The sequence below is a fragment of the Opisthocomus hoazin genome, chromosome 13 (genome assembly GCF_030867145.1).
Source record: "Opisthocomus hoazin isolate bOpiHoa1 chromosome 13, bOpiHoa1.hap1, whole genome shotgun sequence".
NCBI lineage: Eukaryota > Metazoa > Chordata > Aves > Opisthocomiformes > Opisthocomidae > Opisthocomus > Opisthocomus hoazin.
The window spans coordinates 25,365,153-25,385,421 of NC_134426.1; the positions used below are offsets into that span (position 1 = coordinate 25,365,153).

Sequence of the window (20,269 nt, forward strand, 5' to 3'; positions counted from 1 at the left end):
CCCCACAGCTGGATGGGCCCAAACCTCCTAACCACTGGCTTTATTTTATCTGAAAGAGAAGGGGAGAAATGGTACTGAGAAACGTTTTAAGCTTTTATGTGCTGCATAAGAAGAGTTTTAATTCCTCGGGATGCATGGCTGTTGTGTCGGGTGATACTGGGGGTGGGAAGATGTCAGCAGCTGGTTTTGATTTAGAAGTTCCTGCAGCATTTGCAAGCCAGCTGCGGTGGCACAGTGCTGACGGCTCGGTGCCGATGCCTTCGTGCGTTGCTGCGGCGCAATGAACAGGAGGAAATAACGGGGGGAGAGCGCGGTGGGGTGTGACACATCCTTCTGTTGTAGCGATCCAGGAGGCGGCTGTTGGCACAGGTAAGGAGGGGGGATGGAGGCTCGCGACCCGTGAGCTCTGAACGTGGGGGACACGGGGAGCGGTGCTCTCCGGGCAGGAGGACGCGCTGCCAGAGCCCGCGGGGCTGCAGCAGGCACCGTTCCCGCAGCGTGGGGTGGGGTGGCCCGGGTCAAGTGTTGGGATATGGCCACTGGGGAGGTCCACAAGGAGGGACAGCAGGGCCAGCGAGTTGTCATGAATGTGGTTTACAACATGGAGCGTCGGTGTCTGAAAGTTTCCCTGCTCTTTCCCAGCAGGGTAGGACAGAGGGGCAGCGGTGGGCTCTCCATGTCGGCCGCACGCAGTGAGCACGAGGTGTCGGAAATCATCGACGGGCTCTCAGAACAAGAGGTGAGACCGGGTTGTCCTTTGTCCTCCCTTTCTCCCCTCACTCCACACTTCTCCAAGGAAGCCAGGAGAGTACCACCAGGTCTCACACCAGGTCCCACAGTGAAAGCTGATACCAAATCCCACTAACTTCATGCCACACTGAGCTTGGGGAGGTTGCCATGATGCCTGATACACTTTCTGGACAGGATCCAGAGTGAGAAGTTCATTGAATACCCAGCAGCATCTTTCCAGCCACCTGAGAGACGTAACGGAGCTGTGCTATGGTTCTGCAGGAGCAAAACAAGGAGCAAAGCTGGTGGCCAGTGGGTTTAGCAGCGTTCGACTGCCTTGTAGGGACCTGAAGCCCCGGCGTGCTGCTCATGCTGGGTAGCACCCCACAAACACCTCCTGGCTGTGGGTCTGAACTGGAAGTGGAGGTGGGAAGGGAAGGGAGCCAGCGCCCTGGCTGCCGGGTGGAGGGGTTTTTCTGTTTCATTTTGTTTTGAATGGGCTGTGTGGCTTGACACAGGGGAATCCTATGGAATGAATGGTTTGTACGTGAGCCAGTTGGCCCACATCTTCTGGGAGTGCTCCATTCATCTTGAAACATCCCCGTGACCTTGGCTTCGTTTGGATCTGGTTTCACAAGGGTTCTGCTCTCTTGGCATGGAGGCGAGCTGCAGTGCATGGATCGCGTTTGGGAGGGGAGAGCAGCCATTGCCCAGCAATAGCTGAGATGTTTGCTGCCTGTGCGCCGCGGTTCGCCCCCTGCCCTGGGTCCCGGGCACTTTGCTGTTAGCCAGCTAAGGCAGCGACCTGGAGGACACGGATCTTGGAAGCAGAGGGCAGTTTCGCAGCTCTGCAGAGATTGTGGCCAAGGGGAGCGTTAGATCATTGCCTCTGCCCCGCTGCGCAGCGTGCTGCTGTGCTTCACCCCTTCCTTCTGCTGAGCCCCAAGGCACCGCTTCGCTCGTCTCGGAGGAGACCTCAAGAGCTTCCAGCCCTTCCGCGGGGTCGGAGGGAGCAGGGAGGTGAGAGCTGAGGAGCATCGCTGGTGGCGGGGGCCAGCTCTCCGCCCCGACGCGTTGCTGGCTGCGCGCTGTGGGGCGTATCCGCAGGGCTCGGCACCCCGAGACCCTGCCAGGCGAAGGGGGCTGCCGGGGCTCTGCACAGGGGCTTTCCCCTTTTGGCTGGGGCTGCGCTTGTCGGGATCAGTGCTCTGGCCTCGAGCTGTCCCAGACCACCCACGACGAGATGACAGCCCCGGGGCATCCAGAGCAGCCGGCTGCTGAACGGGAGGCATCCTAGTGAGGATGAGGAGCGTGATGAAATGGGATGAAATGTCCGTGTCTGTGCCGAGGGCTGTGTTCTAGGCAGAGGAGGTTGGAGCTGATCGGTCGCAGCGGGGAAGCAGAGCGGTGCTGGGGAGGCCTGAGTCGGCAGCTTGCTGGAAGGATTGGACATTATTGTTCTCCAAGAAACCAATGTCTAGCTGTGAATTAAAAGAACAGCACTTGAGACTTGGCCTTCCTGGGTCAAGGTTTGGGATTTATGTCTGACCAGTGCCATCCCAGGTGACAGGGAGGCCTCAGCGTCGTGGGGCTGCTAGCAAATAGAGGAGGGTGGTCAGAGCATCCCTTCATCCTCACAGGGTGGACCTGCGCCAGGGGACCACCAGCAGCTCAGCCGAAGGGATGGTCCCAGCATTCGGGCAGGGAACGGGATAAACAAGACATCACATTGGCCGCTGTGTTGCAAATACTTTGGGAAACCAGTGTGCCCAGTCTGTCCTGTCCTGGTGTGCAGCCGGGGCTCCGGATGAACTTTGTGCTTGAAAAGGATGGAGTGAAGGCGTCAGATTATGTCCCAGGGTGCTGCAGTGAGAGGAAAGAAAGGCACAACAGCCCTGTCACGGTGATGTTTGAAACCTCCTGGAACAAGATTAGGTTTCCTGTGGAAGGGAAGCGCAACACCTCCCTCTGCCCACCCTCTCAGCAGCTTTGCAGAGCTGACCCGCTCCCGTCGCAGTTCGGCGTGGGGGGCTGAAGCTCCACGTGGCCGTGGGTTTGACGGCTGGGAAGGGGTTTGCATTCCCTCTGCCACCGCTGCTTTGGCTTGTCTCTCGTCATGGTCAGGAGCTGCTTTGCTCAAGTCAGACATTTCCACGTGGTATCTTAAAGCCTTTTATTTCAAAATGAAAGATTAATTGTTTCCTGGCTGACAGCGATAGCCTCTTTCAGCGTTTAATTTACAATTACTCTAGCAATAAAGCTGTCTAGTGCTCGCTTTTGAATTCTCCGGTTCCTCCGCCTGTCCTTTCCGCTCGAACATCTGTCCCCTGCGGTCCCTGCGGGCCCGTGGTGCTGACCAACTGTTCTCTCTGCTTTCCCCAAAGAACCTGGAGAAGCAGATGCGCCAGCTCGCCGTCATCCCGCCCATGCTCTACGACGCTGACCAGCAGCGCATTAAATTCATCAACATGAACGGCCTCATGGATGACCCCATGAAGGTCTACAAGGACCGGCAGGTGATGAACATGTGGAGTGAGCAGGAGAAGGAGACCTTCCGGGAAAAGTGAGTGCAGCCCACCCACCTCTCTTTCCACAGCCCTTGGGAAGTGCGAGGCAGGACCCGTGCAGTGCTTTGGCCGGGGCCCCGGCACGTTAAGGCGTGGATTTCCTGAGGGCTTGTCTTGTTCCCTGGGGACACAGCCGCGGTCGTTGCGTTGCCCTCACCCTGGGCACAGGTGATGAACCTCTGCAGAAACCCCAGGCCTTTCTGCGTAGTTGGTGTGTTCATGCCCACGTGCTCTTGCTCTGCAGAGTGGGAAGCTGCTGCTCATGACAGGGTGAGAAGTTCTTCTGCTTCTACATCCTCTGTTTTATGAGCCAGTTTAAGGATAAAGCCAGTGAAGCTCAATGCTCCTGTTACGTTTTTGGATTTACATGCCCGTCCTTTGGCACTGCGTGTCCGGAGGGATTCTTGGGGCTGTCAGCATCCAACCCCCCGTGCAGACCCCTCCCTCAGCGCTCCGTCCTGCTTCCCGCAGGGTTTGCCACCGGCTGCTGTTTCCGTGGATGCGTTCCCACACCAGACACGTGCAAACTCCGGCTGCGGTGCGTTCTCATGTTCGCAAGCAGTGCTTGAGAACAGCTTCGCTTTACTGGCTGAGGTGGCTCGGGGAATTGCGGATTCCCTGGGTACCACCGCGGTGTCTCAGTCTCGCATCCAGACTCCTCCAGATCGCATAGGCCAGCAGGGACCCGGTTGTGTTAGCGTGAAGGACTGGGGCGTCGTTGGTGCCCCCAGTGTGCCCCGTGTGTCTGTGAAAACAGAGCTGGAGTTCAGCTCCAGCAGGATGAGCTCTGCCGGGGCTCGCTGCTCTGGACGTGGAGGTACGGGGTGTGCCAGGGCCACCTCGTCCCTTGCAGCAGCACCGCCGTAGTCTGGCCTCTGGACCATTGCGGGATGGCTCCCTGGATTACCAGCAAGCCCACGGGCAGCCATGCTGGAAGCCTCTCCGTGTCCGGGATCGCTCCTGTCCCTGCTCGTGACGACTCCTGTTAGCGGCTGAAATAATAAAGTGCCAAGACGGACCGAAAGAGAACAAAACAAGCAAACCAGCTCCAAGGCTTTGGTAGAGGAGAATCCTCATTGCTAATTAGCCTTAAAATGTAACACTCCAAACAGCAAGGCTTGCCCACGAATGACGCAAAGCCTAATTACTCGGTCTTTAATGGCGGGGCCGTGCCTGGCTAATGGGGCTGGAGGAATCCACACCCAGCTCGTGCATCCTGCTGTGCACGGTGGTTTCTGTGTCAGCGCCGTGGGTGATGCAGAGCCCGAGGCATAAATACAGCAGGGTTTCAGCTCTCACAAAGCTCGTTTTAAGAGATTGGTGCTTAGGAGCTGTAAGGAGGGCCAAGGGAGTCCTGCCCCGGCTCTCGCCCCGATCCCGGTGTGCGGGTAACCGAGCTGCCCGGAGTGCCACAGCTTCTGGCCTGGGGTTTTAAGGTGAAGCAGAGTTGGGTCATCCACAATCATGGCCCAGAGCTGGCCTCTTCCTGAAAACCTGGTGCAACCTTCTCTTCAGCCTTGGTGGCAGGGGCTCTCGGAGAAAAGAGCCGGGCACTGCAGGGCTGACAAGCTCCAGGTCTGAACTGTTTTAGCTGTTAAAGCGACGAGGAAGAGTCTGGTTCAGTTTGCTTCTGGACAGGGTTTCAGGTCTCTTTGTCAAGAGCCCATCGCTAGCCTGCTCCCAGGGGGACCGTGGTTTGCCGGTGAAGGAGCGGGGATGGCTGTGGTACCCCTCGATCCCACTCGGTCATCAGGCCCTGTTTGCTGGGCACTGTGAGAACCCAGCATCCGTCCCTCGTCATGGGGACACGGCCTGGCCTGTCAAAACCAGCAAATTGTCATCTGCGTTGCCCCCGACACTGTGTTAGCACCATTGATAAGGTGGCCTTGAGAGCCCTGTCCCTTGGGCAGCCCTTGGCCTGTGCTGCGTATGGCGTGACGAGCCAGCGCCGGCCCTGTGCTCTGGTCCCCGTCTGTCTGAGCAGCCTGGCTGCTTTTCTTCCTTTTTTTTTTCTTTGCATGGTATTTATGATTTCTTTTTTCTTTTCCTTATTTATTCATTCATGTGTCTTGGGGGATCTCCCTTGGTGTCTGCGTTACACCTGGGGGTGAGTTTTACCCTTCAAGACAGTGGCAGGAAGGCTGCAGCTGGCCATGGGATAGGGACTGGGGACGCTGTTAATCGCGCAAGCATCACGCTCCCGCTGCTGTCCACGCTCCCACGTCCCCCCCATCCCACACTGTCACCCACAAAAGCCTTGTGCTGGCAGCAGCAGAGATGAGGTCTCCTTGCTGTGGTGACCAGTTACAGGGTTCTTGCAGAGCCACCCAAACCAGGTGGGGGTCCTGCATCAAGAAGGGCATCGGTGTGTGGGTGACAGCACCCATGTCCTGCTGCCATGGAGTCGGTCAGGCCCTCGCTGGGCTCAGCTCGGTGCCCTGACCCTGAGTATGGCAGCAGGGCTCAGCAGCGAAGGCGGGAGGAGAGAGCTCAGCCAGCAGCCCCGGGGCAATCACCAGCAGGGCTGGAGGCACCGAGCTGCTCGCCCTGTCCTGCCCGCGTTGCGCCCACACCGCAGCTCGCCCACCCTTTGCCTCCGGTCCACTTGCCTGGGGCGCAGAGCCATCAGCTCCTGGGAGCTGGCAGAGCCACCAGTGCCGAACGGGGCTGGCCCTGGCTGCTGGGCTCCCCGGGGCAGAGCCCGTGCCGGCAGCAGCCTCTCCATGGAGCCAGCGCTGTGCTCGGCCCCGGCACGAGAGCCCGGCTCCCTGTGCTTTGGTGAGGCACCGGTTAACTGTCCTCCTGTCCTTGTGCCAACTGCTTGTTGGCCCTCCATGCTTCCCCACCAGCTAGGCGAGCGGATTTATTGGAGGAGAAGTCTTTGTGCCTGGGGACAGCTTCCCTGCAGCGGGTGCTGCTCCCTTCCCGGGCCGCCGGAGCCGTGGGCGAGCCTGCTGACAGCTCCTCCGCTTGCTGGGCAGGAGGTGGCATTCCTCAGAGCTGCCATGCCACCGGGCATCTCTTGAGCAGCTCGGCAACGTGGCAGCTCTGTGCTTCCTCTGGGGATCTGGGTTTCCCTTCCCCTCCTGACAGCCCAGCCGGGCTCGGGGTGCCTCTCAGCAGCGGGCAGCCCTGGCTGTGCTGCGGGGTGCTTGGGCTCGGCGAGTGACGGCGGCGATTCCTCGCGCTTCCCTTGCCGAGTCCTGAGGCCTCGGCCAGGCGTGCAGCTGCCCTCTGTGCCCGTCCTGCCGTGGTACGGGCTTGGGCGGCCGCGGGATCGAGCACAGTGACGGGCAGCTGTCAGGCACTCTCAGCCCCCCTGCCCTCGCCCACCCCGCGATGAACATCTGCGCGTTGAAGCTCCCGACCAGCCCAGCTCCACTGGGCTAAATTTAAAGTTCCTGTCTTTCTGGGAAGCTGAGCAGCAGAGAAGTATTTTCTCAAACCCCTAAGTCCCTCGGGGAGCTGGCCTTGCCGCTCCGGGCGCGCAGGGCACGGCAGCCCAGCTGCAAGGAGGGTCGGAGCTGGCACCCACACTACTAACCCTCTCCCTCTCGCTCCCGCAGGTTCATGCAGCACCCCAAGAACTTTGGCCTGATCGCATCCTTTCTGGACAGGAAGGTAAGACTCCATGCCTGGCTTCAACCCGCCCGCCGCTCTCTTTTCTCCATCGTGCGACTTCTCCGGCGCTGGAGCAGCCGGCGGATGCCGGGCACAGGCGGGCAGTGGTGGCTCAGAGCCCCGGGGCATGGTCCGGACACCTCCCGGCTCCCTGCGGAGACGAGGGACTGAGTCAGCTGCGGAGGGACAGGGAGCTCAGCACCGCGAGATGTGTGAACGCAGCCAGCCTGGCGCGTAGGCGTCGCAGCCCGCCCCGTGATCCGCCGCGGGGAGCTGCTTCCCAGCATCTCCTGGAGGCATTGCGCACCAGGCAGGCTGTCGCGCGGGGGGTGTGGGCACCCGGCTGCCCAGCACGGAGCCGAGGGGTCCCTCCTCCGGCGGGGAGGGGGTCGTGAGGGTGGGCTCCCAGTTCACCCAGCAGTTCGGGTTGTTGTCGTGTGTGCACACACATCTCCCCGTGGTGTTTGGGAATAGCTTGCTTGCAGGAGAGCCTGACCTTTCCCAAGCCTCTGTGTTGTGCTGCTTGGACTTTCCCTTTTCGCTGTTAATTGGGCTGATGGAAGGAAAGTTTGAAAAAGAGATCTGAAGGAAGAGCGAGTCTCTGGTCCCTCTCTGAGCAAGGCCAAGTGCCTTCCGTGGGACAGGCCGTATGGGCAGATCCTGGGCAGACCCAGCCTGGAAGGAGAGTGATGGACCGGGTGCTCTCCTGAGCAAGAAACACTTGGGAGCCGCTGCTGCTCTGGTCCCTGTCATTAGCGGCATCCTCTGCCCAGCTCATGCGGTGTTTCATCCGCACGGTGCCCGCTTGCCCTGGGGAAACCTCTCTGCTTTCAGGGGGGTGGCCTGCCGAGGTCGCTTCCAGCCTAAATTATTCTCTGATTCTGCCCGACTCCGGCTGGGGAAATAATTTAAAAGACCTTGACTTTCCTGTCCAAAGCAGCGAGCAAGCAAAGGCCGGCAGCAGCCTCGTGCTGCTGCTGTCGCTGTGAGATCCCAGGCTCTTCGTAGCCTTTCCCACTTGTTAAAGCCGAAAGCGGTAGGACTTGGATGATGCTCACAATCCAGTCTGTGTTCCAAGCTGTAAAATGTCTTCTAATTTTATTTGTACTCGTTGGTAAATCAGGCTGTAATTATGATACAGAACGCTTCCATTATCCTGTTGGAGAGAGATGCAGAGTATGCCTCAATGTAATGAATTAATAGATTTTTAAATTGCATTATAAAAAAATAGTGATCTTAGCCCTTGGAACAGATGACTGTAAGTTTTTGTGTTCGCGCGTGTGTGTATAATCAGGGCTAGATTAGAAAGAGATCCAATTAACACTTTAAAAGTTGCAATCTGTTTTTGCAAATGGTTCCACTCCTCGCGCGGGAACAGGGAGCGCGCAGCCCCGGGAGCGCGCGGCAGCACCCCGCTCCCGGGCGTGACGGGGCCGTGGGGTTATTTCTGCCCACGCCGCCGCTGAGCCCATGGGCGAAGGTGGAGCCCGCGACCAGCGTCCGGTGCAGTGACAGGCTCTTCCCAGGGTGGCACGCTCGGTGCTCTTTGGGAGCAGGCTGTGTCCCAGCCACGGCTCCTGCTTTTCCTGAGGCGTCCGATCCGGGTCGGTGTTCGCGGAGCCGACGGCTGGAGTTGGGACGGCGGCTCCCGAGAGCCGGGATCTCAGTCTGTCCATGGGAAAGCCGCGTGTGCTTGAGCTGGCAGCTGGAAATAACGCTAGCTGACAGTGGCACGGCAGGTTGTGACCAGAACAGGGGGTGACAGGCAGCTCTCCTTCTCCTGCCGCTGGTTGCCCCGGTCATCTGGGGTCAGCCCTTGTTCCTCCTGCTTTGCTTCCAGCGTGGGGTGCTCCCTACCCCGCGCCCCGTCTCCATCTCGGCACGCCTGCGGGCAACCCCGCTCTGTCCCTTGGAAGAGCTGAGCCTTTCTGCAAGGGCAGCGGGCGTTGTCCCCTCTTCCAGCTCCAGGGAGGTGCGGGGAAGCCTGTTGGGCTGCAGATCTTCAGAAGCAGGAGGACACCTGGCGATGGCAGGGTCCGAATGCTGCTCCGGGTGGGCTGCGCCCCAACAGAGCGAGGGGATGGGACCTTCTCTTCCCTGACCTGCCCATGTTGTTGCAGACGGTGGCGGACTGCGTCCTGTATTACTACCTGACCAAGAAGAATGAGAATTACAAGAACCTCGTGAGAAGGAATTACCGGCGGCGCGGGAAGAGCCAGGTAAGAGCTGGAGGAGCGCGTGGAAATGTCATCGGTCGGGCTGCGCAGGGAGCTGTGTTGCTTTGCACTCGCGGCTTCTCGGCACCGCTTGCTGCGAGCCCCCCAGACGCTGCTTTTCTCCCCTCCCCAGGCAGAGATCTTGCTTGCAGACTGCGATGGGGCTGTGGTTTCGCTCCGTGTAGCTTTTCAGAACGTGGTGTTTTCTGGAAGTTGATGTTTGTCCGTCCCTGTGCCAAGGTCACAGTAGCTTTACAAAAGCAAACAACAAACCCAAGATGCTGGAAAAGGGGGACGGGGTGAATGCAGAAAACCCGGTCACGTGTCAGAAGTAGCGCGCAATTGCCCGTGCAGCCTGCGGCTGTCTCTGTGCAAGAACCGAGCGGGGCCCGTTTCTCTCTCCCCTCCGGAGACGGCCGCCGGCGTGCCGATGGGAACGGGTTCCCGGGAGCTGGGTGGGGATGCTCCTGCCTTGCAGAGCCTGGCCAGGGCGTTTCCTGCAGGCAAAGGTCTGGGAGGAGAATGACTTGGGTAGCAATGACTTCTGGTGACCGCCTGAGTGTATGGAGCTCTCTGAAGTGCCAGAGGGTGCCTGAGATCCCCAGGGGGGCTGGCAGATTGGTGCTGAAGGTAGAGGAGACCCGTAACCCTTTGGGTAAGGGACAGGCAGGTACCCAGGGCACCTGGGGTGACGGGGAGTAGGTGACTGCATCAACCCTTGCCGTTACTATGGCCAAGATACAAATCTAGACATGACCGTGCCAGTGTTGCTGCTGATAACCACGATACCAAGGTACCCAGACAGAAGTGCTGACCTTCTGGGCAGGCACCTTGTCCCGGCGGATGCTTTCAGCCAGAAGAAGGTCCTGCTGGTAGATCCCCAGGTCCATGAAGGGAACAATTATCCACATCATGAGGAGAGTGAGGAGACCACAAAGGGACTATCTCTCCAGATAATGTGGGGATAGGGATGGAAAAACTGGCCTGGCCCGTGCCACCACTGACATCAGCAGCTGCTCACGCTGCATGGCCATAAAAAGCAGCACTTGGGTCTGGATCCTGATTGGGAGGCAGATAGGTAGCCTTGCTCCAATTTGATTTCTGCAGCATTAAGACATCAGAATAGCTAGCAGATGACGAATGTCATGGACGGGGCCCAATTTTCCCTTCTTTTTTCAGAGACATTGGAGATGGATAAAGCCCTATTAGATTATCCAGTCCCTCTCCCAGCAAACACAGGGTGGTTCCCCTCCAGTACATTTTTATAGTGTTTACCATGGTCTGTTTTGTTAGATCACAGCAACTAGAACATGAGACCACATTTGTTTCTTGTTAGCAGTGGAGACATTTAGCGCAGCTCATTCTGGTTTCGACGTTAAGTTGAGCAAGTAACAAGTGTGGAGGGAGAGAGGCAATCTAACGCTCTGCTCTGCGTCTGCCAGCCTACCCCTGCGGCCTCAGACCTGCCCGTCCTGCGCCCAGCAGGTACTGTTCATAGTTTGGGTTTTAGAAGGATCCAGGGCGTCCTTGGCTGCAGAATCTCCCACCGCGCTTGCCCTCGCTGAGGAGTCTGGTCCGGCCTGGGCAGTCGCGATCGTGCGCTGCCGTTCGGAGCCTCGCTCAGCGCCAGCCGTTGGAAGCAGGGACTTGCTGCGTCGGCCGCAGTGAAAGGCAGGACAGTCTTTGCAAGCAGGGGACGGCAATGTGGGTTGATCATTAGGAGGGAGGCTGCTGCGCTCCAAGGGGAGCGGACTGCAGGGCCGCTGGAGCAGGACTCGACCAGAACATTATTGATTTTGAAAGAAGAGGGACTTGGGGGTACTGACAGACGAAAGGCTGGACATGAGCTGGCAATGTGCGCTGGCAGCCCAAAGGGCCAACCGTGTCCTGGGCTGCATCAAGAGAAGCGTGGCCAGCAGGTCGAGAGAGGTGATTCTGCCCCTCTGCTCTGGTGAGACCTCACCTGGAGTACTGCGTCCAGCTCTGGAGCCCTCAGCACAGGAAGGACATGGAACTGTTGGAGCAGGTCCAAAGGAGGGCTACAAAAATGATCCGAGGGCTGGAGCACCTCTCCTATGAGGACAGGCTGAGGGAGCTGGGCTTGTTCAGCCTGGAGAAGAGAAGGCTGCGGGGAGACCTGATTGCAGCCTTTCAGTACTTAAAGGGAGCCTATAGGAAAGATGGGGACAATCTTTTTAGTAGAGACAACAGTGACAGGACGAGGGGTAATGGTTTTAAACTAAAACAGGGTAGGTTTAGGCTGGATATAAGGAAGAAATTCTTTACAATGAGGGTGGTGAAACACTGGAATGGGTTGCCCAGAGAGGTAGTGAAGGCCCCATCCCTGGAAACATTCAAGACCAGGTCGGACAGGGCTCTGAGCAACCTGATCTAGTTAGCGGTGTCCCTGCTCGCTGCGGGGGGGTTGGACTAGATGACCTCTAGGGGTCCCTTCCGACCCAAAACTTTCTATGATTCTGTGAGTGATTCTGGGGGGAAAAGCGAAGCGGTGAATATGTCCCGTTACTGTTGGGTGCTCAGGTGGAAGATGGGATGCTTGAAGGAGCTTTGAGAGCCAAGGGCTGGCTGCGCAAACAGCAGCAGGAGAGAGGTGCAGAACACGAGCTGCTGCCTAAAATCCAGCCCGGAGCAGCTCTCCCGCGGAGCTCCTGGGAGGTCTGGGGACGCACGCTTCGGTGCGGTGCTACCCCCAGCATCTCTGCGAGTCGCCTGCATCCCTCGCCTGCGAGGCTGCGCGCGGAGGAGCGCGGGCTGGGGAAGGGCACGCTGCCGCGGAGAGGAGACGGCAGGGGCTGGCAGGGCAGCGCGGCCGGGTCCGTGCCACGGAGGGAGGCTGCGCTGGGCAGAGAGTGGTTTTAGGGTGGGATTTTAAGGTAACGAAGGGAGGAATGTGATGGTAAAAGTCCTGCCAGAAGCTGGTGGGAGCGGTTAAACGCCAAAAGTGAGGTGTAATTGATTTAGAGGAGGGGAGGAGAGGTTGACTTTGATATCAGATGAGAGGAGTGGACGAGGCCCGATACAAGCAGCGTTTCAAGTGGCTCTGTGCTGCTTTCTTGCTCCTTTTCTCACGGAGAGGTTGGTGGTCTTGTTTGCTCTTTGAGGCTGCGGGTAGCTGGAGAGCGAAGTGGAGATAATTACACGTAGAAATAAAGCTACTCTGGTGTCAAGATGATCATTGTGGCCTACTTATTAAAAGTCCATTAAAAAATAAGAATCCCACTGCTCACTGGCTGATGGTCCCCTGGCAAAGGATATTCCTCATAAAGCTGCTACTTATTGCTAAAAATTTCCTGCCAAGAGCGGGGACTTCACATGATTCTGCTTCCACTTTGTCAGAAAAGCGAGCAGCCGTCTGCTCCCGGCACGCTGCCGTCCCCAGCACCGGTGAATGGGAGGCACCGGATGGAGCGTGAGGCGTAAGATTCGGGCTCCCGAGATGAAGATCCTTTCTAAAATAATCCTCTGCGTTTGGGTATGGAGAATGCTGTTTAACTCTGCAAAGGGGGGAAGCAATGGCAAGAGGAATAACTTCCAAGTGTGTAATTTCTCACTGGGAAAAAAAAAAAAAAAAAAAAAAAAAAACTTTGAGTCATGGTAAAAGGATCGGATCCAGAATTTAGTAATCAGCGTAAATTTGCATGAGCTTGTAATGAAGGGCCCTTGCGTGGATGTATCGCCTGGGGGGCTGTTGCAGCTGCTCTTCAGGGTGTTTCGAAGAGCATCTTTCTACGAACACCCCTGAGTCTGTAGCGGGGGGCACCAAAATTGGAGCTAGGAAATTAGCGCCATGTGCTTCGCTCTTTGGGCAAGCTGTTCAGCCGGGCTGCGGCAGCGCGAGCGTCGGGCTGAGACCGTGCTGGAAGAAAAGCGTCTCCATTTCAACGTGATTGCTCCATGCGGGGTTTTTATTCCAGAAGAAATTCGCTTTGATTTTTGGGAGTAGCGTTGCCCCCATGGCGCCGGAGCGGCCGCGGCGCGCTGGCGATGCTCCGTGCAGCCGTGCCGGTGGGTTGCCGGGGGGAGAGGCTGCCCGGCTCCCGCACCGCGCCGGGATGGGGAGACGGGCGGCCGTCCCGCCGGCAAAGCCACCGACGCTCTGTCCGGCGACGGGTGGGTCGGCAGCAGCGATGGGCGGCCGGAGGAGCCGCCTGCCCACCCTGAGGATGACTCAGAGGTGGATGAAGTCATGGGCGGCTGTCAGACGCTGCTCACGTATCCCCCGGCGAATGGCCCCGTGGGTCAGCGCTGACGCTTTCGAGGACTCGCTCCGTGGCACCCAGGGGGACCGAAGCTGCCTGGACTCCCCTTGCTCTGCCGGGGAGCGGTGCTGGAGCCGGAGCCGTGCCAGCGGCGCTGGGCTGCGGCGTGACCTGCCCGGGCAGCCGGCGCGGTCCCCTGCCAGGGCCCACGGCCTTTCCCAGGCCCACCCTCTCGCCTGCCCCCCGCCAAAACCCAAATCGAATTATCCGTCCCGCCGGCTGTCCCACCCTCCCCAGACACAAACTGCTCCCCTCCCCAGCGCGGATAAACAGCCCCAACCCTGGGTTTTTATAAACAACCCGTCTACTTTTTTCTCCTCGGCGCCGTCCCAGCCGACGGGGCTGGCAGGGCTCGGGCTGCCAGCCGGGCACCGCCGGCCCGCGGCTCCGGCTCGCCATGCTCCCCGTCCCCGGCGCAGAGCCGAGCCCCCGCCGCAGTCCCGCCTCGCCCTGCCGTCACCTCTCCTTCCCCGCGAGGATCGGGCCCGGAGCTCGGCACGCTGCCTCTTAGACTGTGCGTGTGCCCCTGCTCCGTTAACCACAGCGGCTAACGAGAGGAGTGATAATTATTTCTGGGAAGCATTCGATTTTCATCAGTCCGGGGAGTGGCTCCTCGTTGCTGACAAAGGGTTTGACAACTTCTCTTTCAGACGCGGGGAGACACTTGTCATAAAATCCTGGATTCGTAATGCAGCACATCGCACAGCAGCGGCCCCGCCTGTGGCCGGTAAACTGTGCTGCCGCAGACACCAGTAAATGATTCCGCCAGTGTTTAACCCTGCGCCGACCTGAGCGTTGTGTTTTAAAGAGTACTGAAATGGTCTGCGGAGCGGGCAGGGGCGGTTGGAAGGGATGCCCGGGGTGTCGGCATTGGGGCGCGGGTTTGTCTTCCGCTGCTGGGATGTTGCGGTGAGGTGGCCCTGCCGTCCTGTCCCCTGGCTCTGCCGTCGTGTGAGGGCTGGGCCAGGTCAGCTCGTTGCTGGGGCTCTGGCTCTTTAAATCTGCATCTCCATTTAGCCACAAAAAAACACCCAGACAAAAGCAGCTAACCCCCAGAATCCTCAAAAGTGGTCCAAAGCCATCCTCATGGAGAGCACTGGGCTTCACAGAATCACAGAATCCCAGCATGTTGGGGGTTGGAAGGGACCTCTGTGGGTCACCCAGTCCAACCCCCTGCCCAAGCAGGGTCACCCACAGCAGGCTGCACAGAACCGCGTCCAGGCGGGTCTGGAATATCTCCAGAGAAGGAGACTCCACAACCTCCCTGGGCAGCCTGGACCAGGGCTCCATCACCCTCAGAGGGAAGAAGTTCTTCCTCATGTTCAGCTGGAGCTTCCTCTGCTTCAGTTTGTGCCCGTTGCTCCTTGTCCTGTCGCTGGGCACCACTGGAAAGAGTCTGGCCCTGTCCTCCTGACACCCGCCCTTGAGATATTTATGGGCTTTTCTAAGGTCCCCTCTCAGCCTTCTCTTCTCCAGGCTGAACAAGCCCAGCTCCCTCAGCCTCTCCTCATAGGAGAGATGCTCCAGTCCCCTCACCATCCTCGTAGCCCTCCGCTGGACTCTCTCCAGTAGCTCCTCATCTTTCTTGAACTGGGGCGCCCAGAACTCGGCACAGCACTGCAGATGGGGCCTCACCAGGGCAGTGTAGCTTCCCTTGAGCACAGAGGGTCGTGCTCAGTGGCTGGCTTGTGAAGACATCGTTGGGACAAATGGTTGTTTCTGGGAAAATACCTGTTTTTTCTGCTTTTCCTGCAGCTCCCTGTGGCTCTGGTGCTTCCCAGTTCGTGGGGAAGCCTGACAGCAGTGCTGGGGGGCTCGCGGGTGAGGGCTTCGTGTCTGCAGCCCACCCTGTGCTTGGCTGCGTGCTCTCTGCCAGGGCCCGCGTTCACGTCTGTGCCTCGGAAGAGGAGCATCACCTGCCCCCTCCGGGGTGCCGAGGTGGCCAGGTACCGAGCAGGGCTGGGAGAGGGCTGTCACCCAGGGGCCGTCGCTGCCCTGTCGCCGGTGAGGCTGAGCACCGGGGTGCCTGCGCAGAGGAGGTGGGCAAGGTGTGAGAAGCCGCGGTGGCCGAGCTGATACCGATCCCGTAGCCCTCCACTGGCGCCTGCTCTTTTGGTCTGGGCTCCCGTCGCTCCCTGTCCCCCAGGTGTGCCCTGGAAGGTGCCTCGTGCCCGTTCCCCCGTGCCGAGGGCGTTGCAGCTTTCCCACAGCTCTACCACCCCTCCAGACAGCGTAATCGGGCGAGCACAATGGAAACTCGCATTCCTGAAATCCCAGCTGCAGTTTTGGGGGTGATGAAGTGAGAAAGATGTGGCCGTATTTGGGAAAAGAATCGAAGGATGCGTTGCCGCAGGAGGATGGCTCCTTGGTCCCCGGGTCCCAGCGGAGGCTCGCGGGCTGCTGGCAGCGCCGGGACGGCAGGGAGACCCGCGGGGACGGGCACCGGCAGGCAGGGATGCACAGCCGCTTCCCTCCGCGGCACGGGCTGCCGATGGACCACTTGCTGATGGACGCTTTGGCCACCACAGCCAGGCTCTTCCACGCGGTTTGATCGCGGCTGCAGTTAGCGATAAGAAAATAGTCACTTAAAAGTGACGTGAACCCTCCAATTCCGGTTGGCCCCCGAGTTCGGACTGGTGTTTCTCCAGCAGCGGGTCGATGCGACCTCCCAGCGAGCGTTCCACCACGCCTGCACCCACGTGAGTACTCCTCAGGACGGGGGTTTGGGACCCGGGCTGGGTGTTACCGATCCGGGTGGGACAGGGAGCAATAGAAGTGGTTGGATTTGGGGATGTGTTGTTTCGTCTGTTGTTGGTATCCAGGTTTGGCTGGGAACGGATGGGAAATCGGTCGCGTCGTTGCTAAGTTGCTTTCTGAAGCAGGTAAAGCTGAAAATCTTGGAGAAAGCTGCTTCTGCGAGGATGCGGGGCTTGCTTTTCCCCCGGTGCGTCTGCAGCGTGCGCGGATGCTGCTCTGCACCCCCCCAGCCGCTGGCCGGGCGCCTTCCGCTGTTGGAGGGCCTGGGGGGGGTCAGCAGTGCGGCTGGGGGGCTGCGAGCGGTGGGGAGCGGCGTAAAGCAAACCACAGGAGAAGAGAAAACACGTGTTCCCCGCCTGGGGCAGGGCAGGGGCTCATCCCCATGGCTTCCGAGCGTTACAGCCTCTTCCCCTTGGGTCATTTTCCCTTCGTGAGCAATCAAATCACTTTTTAAAAAACTCAGCAGCAGCCCAAAAAAGAAACATTTCCTCTTATGGAAAGGCCCTCGGTGAGTTCAGGAGGGATCCGAGTGAGCAGGGTCCTGTAAAAATCGCTCCTGTGCTTCACCAAGGTGAAGGAGCAAGCAGCGGGAAGGCGTCAGCGCCCACCATGCTGGGCTGAGCCGCGCAGGGGTCCGTGCCCGACAGGCTCCCGGTGCCGCCGGAGAGGAGCCCACGCTCGGGTGCGTGCCCTGGACGCGGTCATGCCGTGGTCCGGCAGGCGATGCTGCGGGGTCCGGCATCCCTGCGGTCCCACCGCTGTCCCCTCTCCTTGTCCCTGGCACGCAGCTCGCCCCCAGGACCGGCTGCCTGGGAGACGGCGCGGGGCTTTCCCACGGCAGGGCCCTTTTCCCTTGCTGCTGGCACCAGTCGGGTTTTGTGGCCTGCGGTGCTGGCAAGCGTGCGCGGGGCTCGTTCGGTGCCTCCCGGGACGCTGGGCACGGCATTTTCCGTCTCTGCCATGTCCTGGCTGCTGTCCTGCGGAGTTTGTTGTTTACTGGCGGAGGAGCAGCGCAGCTCCGGGCTGTCGCGGTCGGAGCTGAGCTGCGCGAGCTCCACGCTTGCTATCGTTCTCCTTATCAAGTCCAAGCCTGGCCCTTTGATTTTTCGGCTTGCTTGCGCAGCCGACAGCATCAAACCCAGCCCCGGGACACGAGCGATCAAAGCCAAGTTGCCGGCAGACATTCCTCTTCCTCTCCTTGTTGTTTTGGCAGCGGCTTGTTTTGCTTTGTGGTCGCTCCCATGAGCGGAGGGTGCTGCGCGCGGTCGTGAGAAGCCAGGCTGCGTGGTGGTGGGTGGCAGCCAGAGCTGAGGCGTTCCAGACCATCCCATCGGAGGCTCCGGGCCCTGGGAGCCAGCTACATGATACATACAAATATTTTTAAGCCTTCCTCCCCACGTTCCGTATCCAGCCTGCCGTCGAAGCCTGGGTAGGGACATGCGGGGAGCACATTTGCAGCGGCCGTGCGGCATCGGACCTCGGTGGTGGGTGCCTCGACCTCTGCTACGACCCTGGCAAATGGGGAAGGATGCTCTGGGGAGAGCTCGGGTGCAACGTGGTGGCTAAAGAGGAGGCTGGTGCTGCGGGTGCTCGCTGGGACAGTCCCTGCCTTGGTTCTCAGTGGTGTGACCTGCCGGAGGGAGAGCTTGAAAGCAGGTGGAAGGATGGATAGGGGTGGTGGAGGAGAGAGGACAGCCCCGCTCCTGGCAGAGATGCTCCGTGCAGCGTCCCACGGGGCCGGGGAGAGGGCTGGGGACCGAGTGCCGACACCCACCGAAGCGCCGTGCGTCCTGCCCCGAGTTGTGGCACTGGAGCCCATGGGACATTCAGGGTGACACCGGCAGGCACCCATGGACGCAGACGGCCGTCGCGGGCATGCTGGGGCTGTGGGAGAAGCAGCAAAGCAAGCCCCAGGTGTTGCTGGCCAGCGTAGCGCTGGCCTTTTGTCTTGGGCTTATCTCAAGCTGGTTTTAATTTGGAGCTCCCTGATCGCAGTGACCTCGGGCTGAGCCTGCGCCGCAGCCGAGTGCCCCTGGAGAACATCGTAAATGCCATCGATCTGACATCACCTGCGGACGAAGCGAGGAGCCGGCACGGGCGAGCGGGTGCTCCTGGCTGCTGGAGGGGACAGGGCTCGCGGTGGCAGGGCGCAGCTCCCTCCAAGGGAGGCCTGAGGAGGTGAGGCCTGGCGTGCTGGGGAGGGGGTTGGCACATGTCACCGCGCTGCTGCAGCGAGCCGGTGGGCAAGGGCTGCGAAGCCGCCTTCGAGCACAGAGCCCAGAGCTCGCTGCCTGCGGTGCCCGGGGACGGGCGCGAGCGGCACTGAAAGGAGTTGCCTCACAGCTCAGCCTGGCACGCACGCCCCGTCTCCACGAGAGCATCGTGGCGTGCTCCCTCCTGACTTCAGGAGCAAACAGGAGTCAGTGGTTTCCGTGGTGTGTTCCATCTTTTGTGAGAAGTTCACAACTTGAAGCAGAGGAAGTTCCACCTGAACATGAGGAAGAACTTCTTCTCTCTGAGGGTGACAGAGCCCTGGCCCAGGCTGCCCAGGGAGGTTGTGGAGTCTCCTTCTCTGGAGATATTCCAGACCCGCCTGGACGCGGTGCTGTGCAGCCTGCTCTGGGTGACCCTGCTTCGGCAGGGGGTTGGACTGGGTGACCCACAGAGGTCCCTTCCAACCCCTACCATGCTGTGATTCTGTGAAGAGGCCATGGCACCGTAATGACGTTAATGGATGTGGTGTATCTCTTGGCAGCCAACTGGCATCCTCCATGCAGCCAGTCTGCCATCGAAACCTGCCATGAGAGTGAGGAGACATCACCCCCAGCTGCTATTTGGGTTTGGGAATGGGTTCTCACACAGTGCCGTCACCGTGACCCGAGCCGGCAAGCGGCGTGGCCGGGGGTGGCAGGAGCTGATGGTCCTGGGGCAGGAACGGGGCTCCCAGGGATGAGCTCAGCTAAACGTCGCAGGGAGAGCTGTTGTGAGATGGTGGCAGTGCCTGTCCCTGTTCCCAGCAGGACCAAGGCTGGGGACCTGAGCCGTGCTGGCAGCCGTGGTTTTTTGGTGCATATTTTGAGGGTGCTGCGGAGCAGGGAGCGAGGGGGGACTGGGAGACGGCGCGGGTGCAAGGTGCACGGTCCCGTGGTTCACACCGGGATGCCCTGCAGGCAGCCGGGGCCGTTTCTGCGCGGGGCTCTGGCGTGGTCCCTGGTCCCCTGCCGCAGCCCGGCACATCTCATTGCGGAGCGGACGGGAAAGGCAGGAGCAATCGTTTTTCCGGAGGTTTGGAAGTTTGGAAAATAAATAGCCCTGCGCCGTAGGTGAAGCTTGGCATCCTGGCGGATTAATCACGCTGGCTGCAGCCAGCGCTGAGAGCCCCGGTGACGAGAGCTGTGGTTTATAGATGATGATTCATCGACTCGACTTAGAGCGACCACGTTATTCCAGCAGATTGCAAAATCGTAAGAGGAATGTTGTGGTTAGTTTACGGCTTAACTATGCAAATCGTCAGGAAGCCTTCAGCGCCGGAGAATGTGAGGCGCAGCGCGCCCGGATGGCTGGGCGGTGAGCAGGGGCCGGGAGCCGCCGATGGGGCTGCTGGGCACCGGCCGCTCGCGGGAGCCGGGGAGCGGGGAGGTGAGTGACTCGGGCCAGGCGAGGGTCCGGAGCCGTGCTGGGCGTGCGAGCGGGGTGCTTCGGAGGCTGGGGACACGCCGCCGGCTGGGAAGGGGTTTCTGGCCGGTTTCACCGTCTCTGTGCCAAGGTGGGTGGCAGCTCCGTGGGGTGCTGGGGAGGGCGAAGGTTGGGGAGGTGCTCCCCCCACCTCCTCCTGCCCTCCCGTCCTGCTTCCAGGAGCAGGCAGAGCCTCGGCGGAGGAAGTAAACACGGTGGGAGGAGCTGCACCTCTTCCTCGCCGGGGCTCTCTCCCAGCCAGACCCGCCGCCGGGACGTGCAGCGAGTCGGTCGGTTCTCAGCAGGGCCAACGTCTCGGTGTCCGGCACCTACCTGGAAGCCGGTGTTCCCCAAAAGCGTGCTTGGAGCCGGAGCTTGGCGGCGGCTGAGGTCCCCGGACCGTGCCAGCACGATGGAGCTGGCC

General features: G+C 60.0%; 1 protein-coding gene across 9 annotated transcripts in view; it reads left to right on the forward strand.

Moving 5' to 3' along the window:
* The window catches only part of NCOR2 (nuclear receptor corepressor 2), a 264,349-nt gene that overhangs the window by 172,506 nt on the left and 71,574 nt on the right, over positions 1-20,269 (forward strand). For 7 of the 9 annotated variants that reach the window (XM_075434969.1, XM_075434975.1, XM_075434976.1 and 4 more), the window contains exons 11-14: positions 646-739; positions 3,114-3,292; positions 6,863-6,917; positions 9,038-9,136. In XM_075434969.1, the coding sequence (XP_075291084.1) occupies positions 646-739; positions 3,114-3,292; positions 6,863-6,917; positions 9,038-9,136 (427 nt within the window). Of the gene's footprint in view, positions 1-642; positions 740-3,113; positions 3,293-6,862; positions 6,918-9,037; positions 9,137-20,269 lie in introns of all 9 variants that reach the window. The other 2 variants (XM_075434973.1, XM_075434978.1) reach the window with 1 other exon arrangement.